The sequence below is a fragment of the Miniopterus natalensis genome, chromosome 2 (genome assembly GCF_054644295.1).
Source record: "Miniopterus natalensis isolate mMinNat1 chromosome 2, mMinNat1.hap1, whole genome shotgun sequence".
NCBI classification, from domain to species: Eukaryota; Metazoa; Chordata; class Mammalia; order Chiroptera; family Miniopteridae; genus Miniopterus; species Miniopterus natalensis.
In genome coordinates this window covers 12,625,675-12,648,654 of record NC_142082.1, presented here as the reverse complement: position 1 = coordinate 12,648,654, position 22,980 = coordinate 12,625,675, and the positions used below count along the sequence as shown (strand labels likewise).

The window sequence follows — 22,980 nt, the reverse complement described above, 5'->3', positions numbered from 1 at the left end:
TGTTGTAAAACTGATTGATTTTCTGAGATAACTGGAAAATATAGATCAATCAAGAGTATATGAAGAATAAACTCAAAGCTATGTGTATATTTTTAGATAAAGAAATGGAAAAAAGAGAGCCAGAAAGAGATAAATGTGTTTACCCATCTATATGTACATATATACATATATACTATGCATATGTCACACACACATTCACACATACACACACAGAGACAAAAAATGAATGAATTAGCAGACATGACTGTCCCAAGGCAGTTAACTGAAAAGCAGAAAAACTTAAGATTTTTCAGGGACACATTCTCCCTTGATTTAATAGCCCAAATTACAGTCCAAGGATACCAAAGAAAGGAGGAAAATAAAGTTGAGTATCCACCTACCTCAAAGAAAAAATTTAAAAGACTAGTTAATGTGTCTAATTTTGTGAAGACAGTATTTTACTGCAATTGTTATGAGACAAGTCAAGGTATATAAAGATCAGAGAAAATTAAAATTCCATCAATCCTAAAAGCTGTCAAGACCTCTAAAACTTCCCTTTACTTATGAATACAAAGTACCCCATGGGACTACCTGAATATTGACAAACTAATTTGGGGTAATTGTGTAATATCCTAAATGCTATCTCAGGATTATGTTGGGATCAAAGCTGATAACCAGTAGGTACTACCAAGGTTCAAAGATTGTTAAATATTGAAATCATATCTGCCTGATGCCCCTGAGTGTATTTCTACCCACATCCCCTACTGTTTCACCAACCAGCAACTCAAATGTTAGCACAAAGGACCCTAAAGTCAATGTCCTTTCTGATTTGTCTGTGTTCTACACCAACCATAATCCTCATGTTTTTTTTAGTCTCCCTTCCTCCCATATGAGGACTTAGAAAGGTGAACTTGGTCAATGTTTGCCTCACATGCATAACTCTTTTCCTGACCTTTCTAAAGAGTTTAAAGAAAACAGGGGAAATGAGGCAGATGGATAGTCATGAGGGTCACCCCCAGAAGCCAACCCAATGTTACAGGCTCCACTTACTCAGCAGGACATTCTCACAAAAGATTGGAGAACATGGGGTCAGTAGGGATGGTGGAAGTGGGTTGTGACTAAGCCCAGGGGTGCCCAATGAGGATCCCCATTCAGCAACCCTTGTTGAATTTCACTATTTAATAGTATGTTCTTTCTTGAAATCCACTCAGGCAATCATCTAGGACATGACAATATTATTTTTATCTTTCTTAATAAGAATAAAGAGCTAACCTTTACAATGTCTACATTATGTGCAGCAAACCTTATAGACATGCACACATAGGCATGCAGGTGCGCACACACGCACACTAATGTAATCGGACACCCAATTTATCATTATCATTTAGATGAAAGAAAATTGGAGGTATAGAGAATTTTTTTAAAATATTGAATAGTAGAGGTAGGATTCAACCCAAAGAGCCATGGAAAGCAGAGGCCAATTACCATGCAACTGCTCTCACATGGCCCAGAGGACTCAGTCGGACCTAACTAGATATGACAGATATGCCATGAGCTGTTCCCAAGCTCAGATTTGGGAAACACTAAGTCAAACATATGTCACCTTTTTTTTTTTTTTTTTTACTTTTTTAAAAATGTAGTCCTCTTTGGCTATTTTAAAAATATTTTAATAACTATGTATTATTGTTGTGAATCAAATAACTCAATAGAAATTATGCTTAAATTCGTCTTTAAAAATTCTTCCCTGCTGCCAGTCATCCCTTTAACCTCCTGTTTTGTTTTTGTTCTTGCTTTTGAATTTCAGTTGTTGATTGACTTACGACCCTAGTATTAGAATAATGATTTTAATGACTTCTAAATAATGCGATGGGCACTATTTCTTGATTTATATACTTTTTAAGATAATTATGAGCCCTAAAGAACAATAATTTAGTTTTCTTATAACCATTTCCCTACTTCATTTTAAAGTTGATATTTACATTTTCGTTCTTCTTTTGTGTATCTTAAAAGGGGACATCTGTAATACTTTCAACAATAAAGATAAATTTTAAAAAATTAAAAATAAATAAAATAGATACTATCTTTAAGTTTTATTTGTTTATCACCTATAGATAGCTTTACTTAGTGTGTGACCTACCCTTTATTTTCCACTATTCATACTCACTTTCCCCCACCTATCCCTCCCTGAGACTCACAGCTTTACTTATACATCAAGGCTACTGTTTACATTTGGTTCAGCATCCACAATCGGTGCCTTTTATTTGAAGACTGTTGGAAAATCAAACGTCATGATATCATGATATTATGTGAGACTCAGTTTTGGACATGGGGATCACACATCTTATAAAGTAGCTTTTTTTCCCAGTCGTATATTCTTTCAAGAAGTAAACAATGTTCCAAGGCCTCAATCTACAGTACCTGTAACTTTCAGCTTTTCAGCCCCAATGGTAATCTCATCTTCATCTGCAGAGAACAGCACCCTGCCATCTTCACTGGCTCTCACTTCAAATCTTTTACACTGAGCTTCCACAGCATCAGCTCCTATGGTCAGAGGAAAGGTTTAAAAATGAAACTGGTATGCAGGAAACCATTAATATGTATTTTTTAGAAAGGTAAGAGAAATACATATATTATTTAGTTTATCTCTGCAGTATGTTTTACACCTGAATTAATACTTTTAATTGTTATACTTTTCAGTAGGCTGTCTGATTTGGTGTAATACTGCTGGGCTAGGATGGTTGGGCATATATCTGACATCTAAATGTCTGACTTAGTCCTAAAAATGCTTATGGTTTTAGCCAGTTCAAAACTCTGTATACACATAAGGAGAGACAATATCTGCTTTGTTCTTGGCTACAACCTGAAGATGGGGCATTATACCTGGCACCTGTTCCACGCTTAATAAATATTTGTGGCCTGAATGACTCTCGTGTTTCCTCTCTACAAGCAGAAAATAGGTACATGTGTATATATTTGTATTTTAGTGCTTCCCAATGTGTCTTCTAATCAGTAATTTCTTGATTTGTTAAATATAATATTAACCAAATATAATTATAGTATCGAATTGAAATCTATTTCTAATTTATTGAATAATTTTATATGTATTGATCCATTCACAAATGACAAAGTCAGCTCCCATATTTGGAAAACATAATTAATTTGAGATTTGGAGGGCTTCAGGAAGAAGATAAACCAGGTCACGGAGTGAGGAACATCCTTCCTCTGCTATCTACGTACATCAGAAACTTTTGCAAGGTACAATCCAGCCTAGTCAGGGACCTAGGCATATAACACTCTGTGCACACTTCTCTCCATTTATTTTAGCATATTCTATAAACGTAATGTTTGTGTCTGCCCAAAATCCATACATTGAAATTTTAACCCTCAATGTGATGATGTTAGGAGGCTGGGCGTTTAGAAGGTAATTTGGTCACAGGGGTGGATCCTCCGTGAATGGGATTAGTGCCCTTATGAAAGTCCACACCTACGCTCGCTCTCTCTCCCTCTGCAATCCGCCAAGTGAGGACACAATGACAAGCTGGCTCTCTGTGAGACAGCAAGAACCCTCTCACCAGACACTGGATCCGTTGGCACCTTGATGTTGGATTTCCCAGTCTCCAGAACTGTGAGAAATACATTTTTGTTGTTTAAGCCACCCAGCCTATGGTATTTTGTTATAGCAGCCTGAACTAAGAAAATGTACTGCCTTGATTAGTTAAATGTTCGACCCTCTGGAATTCAAAATATGAGATCATCTTTGCATTCCAAAATATCCTCCAAATTTAAAATTGTGTCTGGTCTCTAGTGGGCACTGAGTAGAAGTTAGGTGACTAAATTCTAGACTTAAGCCTTCTTTCCTTTCCTTACCCTCACTCCACCGCAGCCCTACTTCCAACCCTAGCCCCCCGGCTTCGGAACCTTACACCTTGCCATCATCATAGCTTCCGAGGAGCACCTAACAAGAGGCAGACGTTAATTCCAAACCCTGATAACGTGTGGGATAATTCTCTGAAAATAAGATGTACAGTTTTCTTATATTCTGTAACTAAATACATGTTTCCAGGACAACATAGAAAATTTGAAAAGCTGGTAGGACACTGTTAAGTAAGATAAAACTAGTGTTAGCCTCATGGGCTCTCAAGTATAAAACAGCATGAGTTATATTTTAAAATCATTTTTTCTTTTTTTTTTAAGCAAAGAACTTTCCTTATGGAATTTAGTGACAATATTGGAAAAACCATGAAAGACCTACTGTCCTTGGTAACAGTCATTGCCTGTGGCCTGGCAAGAGTTATGTCAGCAACTTGCATTCAGTTGAGTGTGTTTTCTTTTAATTATAGTCCAACCCTGCCATACTGTTCTTTTAATCTTTGAACATAGTAATGCAACTGGGTGATGCTCAAAAAACTGTGTGAGGCTGATGTGTTCATAAATGTGAATTCTGAATTTTGAGACCTCTGTGTTTTAATCTCTCCTCAAGGAACTCAGGCATATTTTAAATCCGAACTGCCTGAAAGATATTATATCTATCATATACATAAAACCTTAACTTATATATTATGTTGCTTCCTTCACATATACTTAATTATTGGGTGAATTGATCCACACAATATATCACTGACTTTAATGATATTGAAGTACATTAGATCACTACACACTACATACACATACATACATACATACATACATGCACATATACATAAGCAATCTATTATACACACACTAGCAAAACTTTTCTTGGCATAATACTTAATGTAATTATATAAGAGATACTTTATTAACATAAAAGTTCTATACTGTGTGTAATAAACTATTATAAATGTAAAGCAAAAAGTATCTGGGTATGGTAAGGTGAGTCAAAATTGTAATTCATTAAATTTAAATAAGCAAAGCAAATAAATAAGAAAATGCACTTGGAATAGAAGAGATGCATCTAGGTCATAAATAAATGCATGCAGAATCATCTAATTAAAAATATATACATCAATTATTACGTAAACTACACTTTATTCAACATATTAGTGTAATTAGGGAAGACAAAATTGCAAGCAATTAGCACTGCATTGATAGTAAATAAACATTTTAAATCAGAAAATAATTTTGAATATCGTGTGCTTCTGTATATTGCTTTTCTTTTTTGCAAATGGAAAACAGTAAATATATGTAATTGAGCATCTATTGTATTGTTGTGAATCTTTATGCTTAAATTTGGCATATTAGGCTACATGAATCTAATTTATTATATCCTGACATGCTTTGTGTTGTCTTATTCTGTTTGGCATGTTCCTGGCATCACATATTCCCTGGGCTAGGGCAGCTTAAGATCCAGTTGTACGGAGGGGAGGTCATGTCCAGGCCAATTGTGTGTCAGCCAGTGAGGCCTCCAGCGTTGCCAGAGAGCAATGTGCCTGATGACTCTGGGTAAGGGGTCTGTTTCCTTAAATAGATCATGAGAGACGGGGTTATTAAGGCAGCTCTATATTTTATTAGTTATCTTAAACATCAACTCGCTGACTAAAGTATCAAGACGAAATGTTTCTTTAGGTACATCTCTGAGAAAATTTATTTCAGTAACTACAAAATCAAACAAAGAGCAGCCAGGGATAGAAGAAGTGAGAACTGGCAGGAAAAGGAGAGAAAATATGTAAGCAAAATAGTAGGTTCTATTCAAGGACTGAAGGGTTCAATCCATATCCAAATATCTTCTCTAGTTCACGTAGTATTCTTTAAATTCTCCGCAAGGGGACAAACCAAAATAACCACTAAGCTACTTCTTGTTCCCTTGGAGACTGTTCCACTGCCTTTTATAAAACATCAGCATTTCTATAGTTGTCATCAGCAGCCAAAGGCATGTTTTGACGACAAGCAGAGAGGCTTTAATAATTTATCCACTGACTTTGAATTTTCTACCTTAAATCAGTGAAACACTTGAATTGGAAAATTTTCTTCAATAAAAACCTCCAAAGGGGCTAAAACAATATATTACCATTGGGCCTTTTGGTACAATTTAGTGCTGATTTAAAGAAAATAAGGCAAAGATCAAAATGAGTATGTCTGCTTATCTCATCTGTTTTCCTCAAGCATATCATGGTGGACTTTTTGTCCATATAAACCCAATTTTATATGTCTGCCAATACTTTCTAGGTCTTGAAGATGAGTATTACTAAATGATTAGAAATTCCCATGAGAAAAACCAAAACAAGATTCAATGCACACAACCAAATCCAGCCATCTGAGATTCCTCATTTAGGATTATCATGGGCCAAAAAGCCAAAGCAAAATTGGAAACAAAAAAAGAAGCTGCTTTCATGAAATATAGATAGACATAGGCCCTATGCTTTATTTTATTTCACACTATGTGTGTCATTAAGAACTGGCACGGGACGTACTCTGAGTGTACTTGGGGAAAGGAGGGGTCAGAGTGAGGCTGTCTGGAATGTGCACTTCTCACAGGATCCTGCCAGAGGTCAGTTTTACCCCCTGCCCCCCCCCCCCGTCAACACACACACACACACACACACACACACACACACACACACACACACACACACACACACACACTATATTCTGCTTTGGAATTCCTCCAGCAAGTGAGGTGGCCACAGGAACTCTGAGGTTACATTCTCCATCGTATCCCTACCTGAGGCTTCCACCCTGTGTCTAGGCCAATGCACAATAATTCCTCAATAAAGGTTTGTTTTTAAACAGACACGAACTCCACTTCCTTCCCACATCTGTACTTTTGTGCCATGTTTATCGCTCTCTTGCTCATCTATACTATCCCTATGGTCACATTACTATTGGTGTCCCTCCTTTTTCAAAAGTTATGAAAAGCTTACACATATAAAGAGTATATAAATAGTGGCACCAACCATCCAGACAAATCAATAGCTATTATCACCAAAATAGATGAAATCTTCAGGGCAACCTTTCCTTAATCACATGTCCTTTCCCCCTTGGGGGAGCTCCAATGTCAACATTATCTTGAAATGAGTTTTTAATCACTCCCATTTTATACCTTTACTACTTATATATGTATCCTTAAGACATTTTTAGAGTTTTGGCATGTTTTGAATTATATACACGTATACACACACTTCTTTAAATTATTTGTATTTTTTGGTGACTAGGTTTTCCCCCATAATATGACATTTGTTAGGTTAATCTATTTCAAAAATCCATGTGGCTCTGCTTTTCTCACCTTCACCATGCTATCCTAGCATATGGATATACCGCAAGTCAGCGATCCATTTTCCAGGGATAATCTTTCAGGTTGTTTCTGGGATATGAGAATCAGTAACAACGATGCTGTACATGTTTTTATACAAGACTGCTTCTATACTCTGGCCAGAATTTTCTAGAGCTTATATTCGGGTGGGACATAATACAGAATACACTTCAAATTTAGTAGATAATAAAAAATTGCTTTCTAAACTGGTCGCATCAATTCACATTCCTAACAAAGTATGAGAGTTCCTGCAGCTCCGCATCTTTGCAAACACTCCGCGTTGTCAGACTTCATAATTTTTGCCAATCTGAGCGTGTAAGAGATATGCTACCATGATTACTGTTGGAATAAACATCTTTTATACGCACTGCTCTTCAGTCTTACTGACAACAGGCTCCTCACGGTCAGTCCACGGGGGCAAGTGGGAGCCACTCTCCCTGGAAGTGGTCTGCTCCTTAGGGTGGGAGCATCTCCTCTGACCAAAGCAACGAACTCACGCATAAGCACATGACTCACACTCTCTCCTGACTTTTGCACTAAATTTTGAAAGAGGCACATTCTTCTTTTCAGATCACAGACACTGACCGTGATATAAACTTGAAGCTTTTAAATCTAGCTCCCCTGTGGAAAAAGTCTGCCTGAGAACTCGTTCAATCCCCAAGAAAGGAGCAGAAAGAGACAAGGAAAGAGAGACAGTCCTGCGTAACTGCTTACGCCACTGGATGCATCAGAGCCAAACTAATCTACCCCTGGACTTTCTAACTATATGAATCAATAAGTTAACACACCCATGTTGAATAGTGCATACATTTTGATTTGGCTTTCTTTTAGTTGCATTTTCTGTTACTCTTTATTTTTTTCTTCTTTATGTTTCTATGCAGTCATTCATTCTCTCTCTCTCTCTCTCTCTCTTAAAAATCACTGCTTGCTCCACCAAAAAATCTGTGTCTAATTAAAAAAAGTGTGTGTGTATATATATATATATATATATATATATATATATATATATATATATATATTTTCTGAACTGATGCTGTCAGGAAGGGTACTATCATATACTGAGGCAAATTTTCTTTTGTATTGGGCAAACTAGATTTCTATTTAGAATTTTTAAACCTGGCCTTAATGGTATAAATATAATCCTTTACGTGAGTATTCTTGTTTTTTATGTGGTTAATAATAATAATAATACTTATAGACTACCTAGCCAATCATTTCATAAACTACTGTGGTATATTTTCCTGGGCCTGGCCTCTATGAACTTTGAGAGAAACAGGTAAAATCTGTCTCTTTATCCCACTTCTATTGACCATGTTTTCTAAGAGAGGTAGAAGCGAATGCCTTGACCCATTATTCTGTGTTAGGGCCCCAATCAAACAACATGTGTGCAAAACATTCTGGTTTTTACATAGTACACAAGCATAAAATTACAGCATTTCAAAATCTCAGATGGCACAAATGGTGGGTGAAGTACTATTTGGTGGGTGAAGTACTATTCTGTAAAAACTGTTGACATCTCATAGGCAGTCATGCTCTTTCCATTCATAAAGGTAAAACAGAAAGAAAGAAAGAAGGCATCTCCATGCAGCGAACAAATATCCGATAGAATTATTATATCAGAGTGGAATTAATGAGTGCTTCAGTGACGAGAGGAGATTAGCTAAAAATGAACAGAGGAGATAAAATGGAATACTAAAAAGCACTCAGCTGACACAACAGGGCAGGATTAGAAAATAAAAAACAAAAAATCGAGGAAGTAAAGAGAAAAGAAACGGCAAGGTGGTATATTTAAATGGAAAGGTACCAATAATTACAGTTAAATAGAAGGGGGCAAATGCTACGATAAAATTTTTACAATATTGCCCACAGTCAGTCTATCGCAGTGTGGATTCCAATCCCAAGTGGGAGTGGGGCTCAACACCACAGGGGACTGAGGAACATGTGTGCCAAAGACAGCGGTCCTCAGGCAGACTGAGGACAGATGCCACCTAAAGGAAACTTTCTTTAGAGACCACACTCAATGAGATGGTACTTTTGTTAATATTTAGATATTAGTATTCAGTTTTATTTATGGGAGTATTGATTTTTCAGAAGAATTTTAACTTTCGTGCATGGAAATCACTAAATCTTTTCTTCTGTAGCTTTTGGTGTACAGTATCCTCTGGGAGGTCTTCTCCATACAAGATTAGATGCCTCTTCTAATATATACTTTTTCCATTATTTGTTTCAAATTTCGAATAAAACCACTCCATTACTCTAAGGTCAATTTATTGTTTTAATGCATAAAGATATAGAGATTTAACTCTTGCTGGTAAACGGTTCCACAGTGAAGTCAACCTCATTTATTTAGTAATTCCCCCTCTCACTTCCCTATTGATTTGAAAGGATACTTTTATCTTACATTGAATTACTGTAGATACATGGTAGCTTTCTTGGTTTTCTATCCTGTTCTATTTATTGCTTTTGATCCTTTTAATCCCAAATTGTATTAGTTATTGTGCCTGTAATCATTGATGTTACACATATTAAAATTCTCTTGGCTTTTCACTATATTACTTTGGAAATATTTTATGAAGTTATAAAATATCAATTAGTATGTTCATTTAAATTGCTTTACATTTGGAAGTTAATTTGAGGGAAAACTGATAACTTTAATAAAGATGTATATTCTAGAGTTCAATTTTTTCATGTATATTTTCAATAAGTAACAATGCAAAATATTACAATTAATAGGAAGCATTACTTACTATTCACCTTTATGTTCATATGAAACATTCACATCTAAGATAGTTTATTATGACCAGAATTAATGAGCTGTTGGAATGTCAGAAAACTGAGAGAGAACAAATATAAAACCTTAATGTCCTGTCAGTGGCTGGTTAAAGGGACAGATGCTATGGGTAATTTAATTGTGCTTATCGCCCAGCAGCAGTCTTGTGAATGTCATGACATGTGAGAGCACCTGCCCGTGCCAATAAATCAAGTGATAACACTTAATAACCTTAAGATGCTAGAATTAAATGTTACCTTGAGTGATCACCATCCAATAAAATTTATGGTAAGTCTGAATAAATCTCTTCTGGTGTTTCTCCCATTAAGACAGTAATACTACTATTACTAATGATAGCAGCAGTTAGCACATCTGCAGTGCTTAGTATGTGCTAAGAAGGTCACTTAAATCAACTCACTTAATGATCAAAGCGATCCAACGAGGCAAGTATTACATCACACCCATTTTACACTCAGGAAACTCAGGCACAGAGAGGTTAACTTGCTTGCTCAAATCCTTGCTCTTGGCTCGGGTGTTTTCTGCTACCCAGGACACTTTGAACTAAAACCGAACACCCAGCAGCAGCGAGGTCCCTGAGATCTTCCTAGTAGGACAAACTGAGGTCTCAATTGCAGGGCATTAAGGATCAGTTCCTACCTTCCACAGTCCTGTCCTCATATCTGCTGCACTCTCTTATCTGTGTACCTCTCCAAAGCTCGCTCCTATATACTTTCTGCACCCAGCTGGTCAGCTCTTTCCAGGAATCCCAAAGGAAGGCTTTTCAAATACACTTTCCTCCTCTAGACATATTCTACTTGCACCCACTCACTGGTTTATTTCTTTTTTTTTTAAGATTTTTTAAAAAAATATATCTTTATTGATCTCAGAGAGAGGAAAGGAGAGGGAGAGAGAGAGAGAAATATCAATGATGAGAGTCATTGATCGAGCCCGCAACCCAGGCATGTGCCCTGACCGGGAATCGAACCCCAGTCGCCTGGATCCCAGGTTGATGCTCAACCGCTGAGCCACGCCCGGCTAGGCAGGTTTATTTCTAATTTACATCACCAAGCATATCTTTCATACCACTGTGCCACTCTAAGCTCAGGCTTTTAAAGCGACTCTTCGTAACAAAGAATGTTCAAAGTTTTTGAACTTACATTGAAAGTGATACAATATGGACCCAACTAGTTTTTCAAGTTTAAACCTAGTTTGCATATGCAAACTATCTGTCTTAACAAAGTAGACTATTAAATTGAATAAAGTAGATTGTTCCTTTAATATATCCAGAAATACATTTACAAGGGGATATAAATACCAAGGGTGAAAAGAGAGCCTTGGTAACACTGCAATAAGTTTATCTGTTTTACTGTTCTCCTTGTCAGCAGATAAGATAGCACCGGGGATTATGGTGGGTATAAACCAAGTGACCGGTGCAGAGGAAACAGCTCCAGCTCTGAAGCTAAAGGGATGCAGAACCAGGGAACTGGAAGGGAATTTAAACTTTCTAATCGTGCCTCCCATGGCTTTGCACCAAAACGCACCATCACTATTTAGTATATGCTCCATAGCTTTGTGCTTCTTGAAATATATCCGTAAGTGAAAGCTCAGTTATGCTAAATAAGATTTCTTTATTTTGATTACTTTGAATGTGTCCACTCCACAAAAAGGAAAAAAACACACAGTAAATTCAGATCTATTGATATTCTGACATGAAAAAGCTTTTATTATGTTCCATAAAAATTATAAAATGACCCAGGGGAAAGAGGCATGATAAAAGAGAGATTGGAAGGAGGCCAAAGAACCCATTAAAGATCACAATCATTATTAAATCATTTCTAATATCACATGATGTTCTTGCTTTGAAACCCTTATTAGAATCTCAAAACTGTTTACTCTTGTTACTTACACTATGACCCCACTAACACTTTCCTTAATCTGTTAAATTTTCTACACATAAGAAAATTCTTGGTGTATTTTGAAAAGGGACATTTGATGTTCATCACGTTTGACACTAAACCAGCCTTGCAGCACCTCTTCCTTCTACATTCTAAACACACTCTCCTTTGAAACGACTTAATCCTAAGGGCCGTAAACTTTGTTCAATGGAGTCTGTTTAATCTCCAATAGTTTTACATTGTTTGCATTCATCTTGTTCCCTTCGTTAGCGATGTGATTTCAACAGGTGACTACCAAAGTTCATGTCTGTTTCCCTGAGCTTTAAGAGGTGATTCAGAAGTAGAGGAGGCCTTTTGAAAGTTGCACTTGAAAATGGGCTTTTCTAAGTGATCCGTTGACTATGGGGGAGAAGACAGAAACAGGAGCTCTGTTTTGAAGGGGAGCTAACTAGCTCCACTGAGTGTTTAAATTTTTTTGAGCCTCGGTGTGATGCTGTCAGCTTCGCCGGAGAGGCGAGCTTGGTCGGAGCGGCTGCTGCCTGGGTCCCCGCGGCGTGCGCAGGGCCCCGCAGCCCTCACCCGCCCAGCGCCCCGTGTTCCCGGCATCTTTTATTTTAGCAATTGCAATGACTACAGTGTATGATTTCTCAGAGCCTGTAATGTGAAAATGTGTAAAACTGATGTCTTAGTGTACGCTACTGAAGACTTCACTCTCCAGATATAATATCGAAGGCTTGCTTTCCCCAAATTCTCCGCTGTGGCTTAGACGGCGGATACACCTAGTGATTCAGTCAAAGGTGAAAACAGGCAGGGATGAGGCCGCAGGGGAGGGAAAAGGCGATCCCATCGTGGAGATGCGGGACGACGCAGTACTGGGAAAGTGGGCTTATTTTCTAGAACCACATACACCCCTGGCCTCCCAAAATTACTTGTATCGTGGCTGCAAGTTATTTTCAGTAATCTCTGTAGAATAATACAAAATGGCAAAAGCGATATAAAACTAGAAATGAGAGACTTTTTCTAAGTATTGTGACATGAGAGGGGGTAGGTTTTAAATATTATGAGTCAACATGCATTACTTCCTTGGAGGGGATTGAACATGAAATCTGCATCAGTCTGATGTGTTTGTGAGCATTTAGCAAAGAAAACAGCAGGCGGGTGACCTCAGCTGAAAGATTTAAAAGAAGCTGTGCCCAAATTGGGTCTATATATGAGGGAACGTATGGGATTCAATATTCTTGATTTTAGGCAAATATATGACAACCTATCTAAGAATAATATTGTGGGGAAAGGTTGCAAGTAAACTCAGAGCTGATTAAATACTTTAACCAAATAACTCAGATTAAGGGACTGATAGCAATTTTGAAGTAGCCTTAGGGAGAGCTGGTAATATTGTGAGGGCTATATTCATTTTTCTATTCCCACTGTGCTTATTTTTCTGATGTATGCATTATCTGACTTGGAATTTCTCCAAAATGACCCATAAGAATAGATACCTACTCCAAAGTGAAATTTGAGAAAAAAGCTAATGCAGTGAGTAGAACGAGACCGTCATAAGTAACGGCCCCCACAGTTTCTGCCCTGAACTCCATGCCCAGGCCATTGGTAATGCTCTTCAGTGGTTTGGGCTCCACTGCCACCTCATCCAGGGCCCCTAGAGCAGAGGTAAAGAGCCTTCTGTGTACATATGGACCCCTGAGCTTTATTCAGCTTCCTACCACCAGATGTTTTCAGATAATTAGTCCCATAACCTTACATTTGTGAACAGTACGCCCCATTAAGCAAATTTCCAAAGACACGTTTCTTACTGAGGCCAACAAAAATTTGCATGTTCAATAAGTCAATTATATATGAAACTCAAAGGCACCTGCAATTCTGAGGTCCCACAAATGGAGCCTCATTAAAAACAAAGCTTGGTTTAGTGTATAAACTATAGACTCATTAATTTCAGATCAGTATATAGCTACAGTGCTAACTAAACATCTAAAATATGAAGTAAAAAACCACTTATGCTATTATGCTTACTTTACTTTTATCATTTTTATTTCATACATTCTTCTTACCATTAAAACTTAATCACTAATCTATAGTCACAGCATATTTTTAATAGTTGTATGTAATCACAGAATTAATAAAATATTCATCTCTTTAGTGCTTTCCTTAGTATTATAATGTTAGAAGTATGTAGCAAGCTCTTGCATTATGTTTATTGAAAAAAGCCATATTATCTCCTTTTATCACCATGTAAAGAGATGGACTGGCCTAGGTAATGCTAAGATGGTGGAGTTTGGCACCTTTACAATACATCTTAAAAAAACCACCATTTCTCATCTTATCCTACACCCTCATTCCTAAATACTCAAGACTAGATTTATTTCTTTGACAACTAGAGGCATTATTACCAAAGACTATATTTTGAAACACATATTTTGCCCAGAAAGAATAATATGGTGGGAAAAGTTTGCGAGTAAACTCAGAGCTGATTAAATACTTTAACCAAATAACTCAGATGAAGGGACTGATAGCAATTTTGAGGAAGTCTTAGGGAGAGCTGGTAATACTGTTAGGGTGCATACTGTCAGGAGTCTGGCAGGTAACTTGGAATCAAGAATGGCTCTGGTTCATTTCCCCCTCTTCCTATACTCAATTTTCTATTCCCACTGTGCTTATTTTTCTGATGTATGCATTATCTGACTTGGAATTTCTCCAAAATGACCCCTAAGAATAGACAGCTACTCCAAAGTGAAATTTGAGAAAAAAGCTAATGTAGTGACTTAGAACAAGACCATCATAAGTAATGGTCCCCACAGTTTCTCATGTCAAAGACATTTTTCTATTATTCAAAGCATTAGTATCCCTGACAATTTTAGCGTATTAGCTACCCATGGTCTTGACATGTAGAGGCCAAGACCTTGCAGGGATGGTCTTTAGGACCACAAAACAAAGCACTGTTATGTGGCACTGGCCTCAAAGAACTGCAGTGATTGGTCCCAGACTAAGGCATGGGGAACCTGAAAACAACAGAGGCAGGCAAAGGCTAGAAATGACTGAGCCCAGTCACATACTTCCAAATCTGGTCTAGGTCCTCCAGGAAGAACAAGCCTGAGTATTCCCTGATCTCTCACTCCTAGCCCTGCATGTGTATGAGAATTTAATTAAATATTTGAGACAAAGCATTTGTTTTGTTTCTAAAGTAATAACAAACAGTAACTAACACCAAAAAGATAGTGTAATGGCTCAGGATGTTAAGACAGTGACATAAAAAATTTCCTGTGATAAAAGTTTTGAACACATGCACACTGTCTTTCTTCAGACACTGTAATTCTCATTGTACCTGAGTTACACCAAGGGTCCTAATTTCTAAGAATGCCATCCCTTGTTCTACAATCACAGGCATCTGCTTCAATGCAGTGTTTTCCCAAACAGATTAATTAATATTAAATGAATTAATAGTTTAATAATATAATGAATTAATTGACTGATGCTAACAATGAGCCCTTAAAAACCAATGATGCATTTAATCATTTACATGTATGTGTAACATTAAACCTAAGTGCTTTGTTTCTCTGTTCTCCAAGATTTGCAGCCTATTTTGCATAAAATATTCATTCTTATTAAGTTGTCCCAGGTTACTACAGCATTCTCTAAGTTAAAAAAATATGAGTCAATGAAAAAAACATAAATCTGGTACGTGAGAATAATCTGTAACCTTCTACTTTTTATATGTCCTACACCATCTGCAGTCAATTAAGCAATTCCCAGGTGTTCACAGTAGTAATTGCATCAACGCACGATTAGATGTCACTTTAGGGGTCTTTAAATATTTATTATAAAATCCTCATCTACATTTTTCTCCATTTATTTAGGGACAAAACATTTGATGTTTAGTACTTACAAAAATAAGCTGATTGGGCTTGCTGAATTATTTTGTGCATTAAATTTCATTATGAAATTTGATGAAAGTATAAAAACATAACGGTGTTGATTTAGTTGTGTTTACTCACACTCTTCATTCTAAATCTAAAATATGTACTAATAATTTGTGGCTAAGATTTCAAACACTCAAGTAAGATGCCATTTTGTCAGGACTACTATATAGCGGGGAATTTAATGGACTAAGTTATTTATCAACTAATTTCATTCTCTAAAGGTAAAAAATAGGTTTTCACTGTAAGATCTGGAACAGGAGAGAACCGTGGAGACAACATAGCATAATACTCATTTCATAGATGAGCAAAGTAAAACCCAGAGGCTTGGTCAAGTGTACAGAATTATTTACATGGAAATCTAATAAAAATTATAATTACTAACATATGCATAATACATAGTATGCTTCAGGAAGTAGTCTCAAAATCTCACGTATATCCACTTACTTAATTCTCACATCTACTATATGAGATGAATACTGGAGAAGATGCCCAGAATGACTCACATAAGGACACAGAACTGGGAAGTGACAGATCTGGGATTTAGCTATTCTAGAACCAATGCTATTAACAATTATTAAAATGTAACTCCTTCCTAAAACTAGTTTCTGAAGCAATTATGAATTCTAGGTGAACATATTATTCTACAACATTTTGATATATAAATCATATTAAACAAGTCCTCATAATATTATTATTTAAAATTGATATATGCTTATATTTTAAAAATAATTTTCACTGAACTTATGTTCTGATTTTTTGGTTAACAATTAGTCATTAATCAAAATGTCTTTCTAGCATATTTTGTGTCTAATATTGTAAAATATTAAGACATGAATTAAATTTGTGGAGCATTAAAAATGCTCAGTTGTTTAAACAATCTAATAAGCATTAATGTATATTAAATTCTTAATTGTAACATAGTAACTATTAAACTTTTGTGATTAATGGCATGATTAATCTTTAAAATTATGTGATTTGATGTTACTTCTTACTTTACAGAGGTTTTATTTTGCCATGATGGGTGGCTAGTAATTTTTTTGAAAAAGCTCCCAAAACAAATTATCTTGTAGCATATTAAATGAAGTAAAATGCTGATGTCTCCATCAATCCTGCCATGTGCAGTAGTAGACTCGAAAATGTTTCTTTAAAGCTGTGCTGGCTTTGCTTTCCTTATACCAGCTCTGTGGGGAAGCTTGTGGTGTGTGTGCGTGTGTTTGTGCGTGTGAGTGTGTATCTGTCTATCTTGGCAACTGGGATACGTCCTGAGGTGGCAGAGAGCCACCGACACAGTTAGGAGACTTAGTTAGGGTCTTCAGTTTTTACTAAAGGCTGTGATTTCACCATCAGGTTGCTTGACTTCCAACATGAAAAGATCCAGCCACAACGATCACTACTTTCTGAGCCCTTACTTCATCCAGTCGATGACAAGCCCAGGTGAAAGTCTGTATCACTTAAGAAATGGTCACACACATCATCTCTTGCAGGTAGGTCTAGGTTTTACCCTTGAATTAAGCTGAAGCAGTAAGCAGGCTATCTTTCTGCCACCCACAATTATTTCTATCTAACTGCACTCTATTGCCGTGTTCTCAGCATTCTTTAAAGCTCCTTGCCAGGGTATTAGCAGGCCCAATGCTTCTCTGGAGGCACACTTGCTAAAAACAGCATACGCTGTGTCATCCAGTTTTCTCTCTATTAACCAATATGTACATTTTATTCAGTACAATTTTGGGGAAAAATCTTTGGTTTCCCATAAGAAGCTCATATGTTTTTTCCTTAAATATAATGAGATGATGCCATTAGTCACAATTCCCTTTACAACTTTACTCCCAGGAAGGTCAATGTAGTTTAACTAATTACTCTATAGGTTACAAAGAGCTTTTATATAGATAAACAGTGTACTAATGTTAATGTAATTTTATACATTTGTACATTTTTATCTCCTTGTAAACTTACTGTGTTTGAAAAATGTTTCACCCTATGAACTATTATTCATGCCTATTGACTCAAAATCAGAAGAAACTGAATCGAAGAAAAATATTCTCCTTACAAAATCCTAACGTGTGCTTTTTTTCTTATCAAGCACATCTTCTCTGGTCATGATTTTTCAGTGTGTGCTGGACTGACAGTCCCTGGGAAAGCCAGAGGGCCGGCCCAGCCACATCTGCCTGGGCCCACCTGCCGCCCGACTCCCTGCGCACCCCCGGGCAGGTCCCGGGCCCTGGGGGGACGCAGGCTCCTCGGGCCTCAGGAGGAACCAGGCGCCGGCTCCTGCAGAGCTGCCTGAACTTGCCTGCAGTGTGATGTGGTTGGTCCTCCACATGTCACCAGTGTAAAGAAAGCTGGTTCTAAATGTGGACGGCACTGCGTATCATTTCTTGCCAATGGCATCCTTTCTTACAGGTAGATTTCTTTAAGAATTGCCTTGAAGAAGTTGGAAGCATTGAAGAATTAGTGAAGAGAGACATCAAAACAAGCAAAACAAGATGAAAAAAAGCCCTGGCTGCTGTGGCTGGAGTTTCGTCCTGTGCACCAGAGAGTTGCAGGTTCAGTTCCAGGTCAGGCACACGCCCGGGCTGCGGGCTCATACCTGGGCAGGGTGCCAATGGGAGGCCACTGATGGATGTTTCTCTCTCACATCAACCTCTCTCTCTCCCCACCAAGCTCCCCTTCGCTCTAAAAGCAATAAACTCATACCCTCAGGTGAGGATTTAAAATAACAATTTTCAAGAAAGACAGAATATGAGGATTACAGATTGTAATGGAGGTTTTTACATAATTTGATATGCCCTGCTTTTTGATTAATGAAGATGAGAATACCAGTGATGAATCAATGATCCTGACCATAACAGCTAGCAGTTCCTAGGGGTTAATTCATTTCCCCAAATTTGTTGAGCCCTAAACAAGGAGCATCGTGGTGAAATGCGAGATCCCATTTGAAGCATAAGATTGTGACTTTAGGCACATTTCAAAACTAAAATTTCAGAGCAATGACATTCTAATTATATTTAATACCCAATTAGTCTTAATGTTTTACTGGGCTAATGATACAGATGGGGCATCCTAGAGCTTATTATATTTACACACAGGACCACATAGCAACCATTCTGGGCTCCTCAAAAGACATTGTTTGTGACTGAAATTTAAATGAATGATACTATTAAACAAAAATAATTCAATTCAAACAAAATGACCTTTTTCATTAATATTATTCCATGTTCAATTTTTTGTCTACCTTCCTTTTATTTTTATTTTCCTGCTATTGACTGATAACAAAAGACATACAAGAGGGAAAAAATATTCTTTTTAGCCACTGATTGATCAAAAAACCCCCAATACTTTATAATGTAATGTAAGAATAAGTAACATATAATTCAATACCTTACTCAAGTTGGCTAAGAGATACTGGAGAGCAGTTAATTTCATGAAATTGACACTTATATGTTAACATTTATATATATAAGGGGAATGGATATTTGCTTTGCTGGCCAATTGTACATAGAATTTTGGGAAAATATGATACAGGTAGCTACTGATAAGAGGCATTTTATTTTCCCTTCTATAATAGGAATAAAATGTAGAAAAATAATTCAGACTGTCAAACTTTTCTAATAGAAAGGGACAGATTTAGGGTAGAAATAATTAAAATTGTTTTATGTAGAAAACAAAGAACAAATTTATTTTCCATAAATATTAGTCCATTTTTTGGAAGTATATTTTTAAATATTGAAAAATAGTAACATGTTTATACTATAACCAAGACTGTGCCACTAAACAAAAACTGAAACAAAGAAAAAAAAAGCAGCATGAAAAGTTTAAACAGCTGTTTTATATCAATACAACTAAAACTAAAGTATTTTGAAAGGAATACTGATTAAATACATTGCTTAAATTCATCCTATTGTTTCTTCAAATTCTACCTAAAGATAATTTAATTCTGATATGATTAAAAAATTTTCCACACATCAGATACACTTACTGTGATGTTTGGAGTATATCCTTGCAACAGTATTGTAATCGGGCCTACATTCCTCAACAACTATCACAGAGATTCATTGGATAGGAAATCATCATAAGGTTTCTCAAGTAATAGTAATGTATTTCTAAGTGGTACGATTATTACAATTATCATCAAAATAATAAAAGATTTAAAATATAATTGTCTACTATTTGAGATACTGAAATTGCCGATTCTTATAATATTATTCTAAATATATATTCTTATCTCTGTTTTAGAGATGAAAAAACCGAGTCACCAAGAGATAAGTTATTTTTTTGGAGTCCCAGATGCTTTGATTTCAAATGTGAACACTTGATCCCTCCCTCCATGCCCCCCTTTTTCTAAGTCTTCCTTTTTCCTCTTTAGGTTTATTGAAAAATACAAAGCAAAGAAAAGACGGAGGTCGCCAATGGTAGACTCCAATGGCCAGTATGCTAAAAAAGATTTTAGTTTAAGGCTCAATGGACTGAGTATATTTCCATCCACAGGTATAAGCTGCTACATCAATAACTTACGGATTTGCTTCAGTTAAAATGAAAAATAACCTTCCTCCCTCCACCCACCCTTCCTCTCTGTCTCTTCATTCTCCTTTCCCTCCACTGACAAACACTTAGACTATATTAAAATCAGTTTGGGACAGTGGTTGAAAATGCGGTCACGATACTATCTTTCTTCATATTTCCTGCAGGAAGCATGCAGCAAAATGCAAATGGCATCTGATTACTCCCCATGTAATCAAGCAGCTGCTCCGCTCTCCTAGAGATAGTTAGGTAGCTATTGTACTGCGGTGGACTCTGGGATGTGCCCTTTGGAGTTTAATGTACATTTAGGCATTTCCACTAAGGGCCTTTTCTTTTTTTAATCAAGAACAGCATATAAAAGAAAGTTTTATCTATCTAAAGTGTTCTCAACATTAAGAAAATTATGACATGGAAAATCTGCCAGTTTAGGCCTGTTTCTGCAGTTCCGACATTGTAACAAGAATGTATTGGCAGGTCATTTACACTGTCTATCGGGCCCCCTTCCCACATAATTGATATATTTCTGTGTATCACAAAGTACTATCCAGTTATGGTAATTAATAGATACCTACTGACCAACTCTTACACTTTAAAAATATGTAAAATAAAATTTAATTATTATAAATAAAATTCAATTATATCTTTGGAAATTCATGATAAAATATGTCACTTTTAGTTTCATTAAAATGAACAGCATATCCAAAAGTATTTCAGATGGGGTGAAATGGGTCATTGGGGAGAAAAAGGGACATCTGTAATATTTTAAACAAAAATAAATAAACAAACAAAAGTATTTCATATACCTACAAGGAAAGTGGACAGAACCAAACTCACGTTTATAAATCTTACATTTTAAATAATATAACTTCCTGTATTTTAATTAGAAATACTGAGAACATACATGTGCATTAAAATGATGAACTTATCATTAACATAAGAATAACTTAATCCTCAAAATTGTAATTTACCATTTGTAATATACTTTCAAACACACACAACACACAAAATATCAGTAAGTGATAGGCAATTTTCCCACAGAAAAATGTAGTATTGTAAAAATATTTTAGTATTTACACACAAATTAAATCTTTGTATTATTTTACAACTGACTTTTAATTTGCCTTTCTTCTTACAAAAATTGACTCAAATTATAATGCCATGTAATGTGAATCTCTGAAATTTTTGACAATATGATAAAACACATAATATTTTATCATTAACATATTTATCACTGCTAAAACCTATAAGCCTTAAAGTTTAGATAATTCAGCATCAAATTTATAAGTAATTCATAAACGTTAAGATTTATTATATTCAATTAGTATGTCATTTCTAATTTATATAAGCTGATAATAATGTTTATTGGTAAACTTGCCTAAAATAAAGGATACATAGACATGTTTGTTCAAGCCTATTTACTATAACTTAACATATATTAGGGAGATATTTGTTAAGAAAATTGTGCATTTTATAATTCAAGCGTAATAACAGCAATACATATATATAATTCAGTCCCAAAACAACACATTGACAAGAATAACTACCAAACAGGAAAGCATGACTAGCCTCACGACAAATCAAATCATGTGCAAGATAACTGGGCTGCATGGGATGTCTAGTTATATATTAGAGAAATGATATACTTTTGCTTTACCCAATTTAAACAACCCCAGAGTTTCAAATGGAGTAAGATGGTACAAGAGATTTTACCCCAAAACACTCACCTACTGTCAGCTGTCCAGTTAACTGCCCCATGTGATTTCTTGCATTCACTGTTACATTCCTGTCAGACTGTAAGACCAGTGGACTATCCTGGGAAACATGTATAAAATAAAGAAATCAAATAAAAAATAGAAATATAGTCAAAGCTTAATACATAAAATTAGACTCCATTTGTTGGGGTATCATCAAAATTGTATTTCTTTGTTTTATATTGGTGGTTATTTTAACATCCCAAACACAGAGTGAACAATATAAAAATATGGGAGCTTCATAATGACTACTGTGCAGAACAGGAATGTGTCTCCATTGGCGCATGGGCATTAACCCTGGAGGCAAGCGTTTCCAACATCACCGAGTGCTGTGCGTCTAGGTAGAGTAGTCTCTCTCCTCTTTCCTCCCAGTGGTGCGCATACCTGCCTTTGGAGATATTTTAGAGCTTATTCAACAGAGAAAGTCTCTTTTTAGGCTGAACTTGCAACTTACAGATCTCAGCTTAAATATTATCTCCTCAAAACTGCTTCTCCTGAAAACCATAACAATTCAGTCCCCAAATTCCCAGTCTCCATTTATTTTGTTCAAAGTACTTAACATATGATATATTTATTTTGCTTATTTATGTGTTTACTTGGTTTTATATTTATTTCTGTCACAAGAGAAACAGTCCACGGGACAGGGGCCATGGCAGTCACGGGTACACAATTATATCCCCACTACTGCTGAGGGAAAGCATTTCCTAAGTGCTTACTGAGTGGATAAATAAATCTTCATAACAAATATTAACTTATCTGCCCCACATAGAAATTCACTGTAAATCACAGAATGATTTAAGTAAGGGGGCATATAGAATATAAGGTGCTTGTCTGGAAACCCTCCTTTAGTTTACAGACCCTTTGCTGATGTTTCCTGCTCTCCCTGACTCAGCACTTAATAGTAAAATAA

General features: G+C 36.2%; 1 protein-coding gene across 1 annotated transcript in view; it reads right to left on the bottom strand.

Annotated features, from left to right (window-relative positions):
• SGCZ (sarcoglycan zeta) overlaps nucleotides 1-22,980 on the bottom strand; it is a 176,643-nt gene that overhangs the window by 36,582 nt on the left and 117,081 nt on the right. Inside the window, exons 3-4 of the mRNA XM_087813731.1 lie at nucleotides 22,044-22,131; nucleotides 2,398-2,520 (exon numbers count right to left, since the gene is read on the bottom strand). Coding sequence (XP_087669857.1) covers nucleotides 2,398-2,520; nucleotides 22,044-22,131 — 211 coding nt within the window. The remainder of the gene's footprint in view (nucleotides 1-2,397; nucleotides 2,521-22,043; nucleotides 22,132-22,980) is intronic.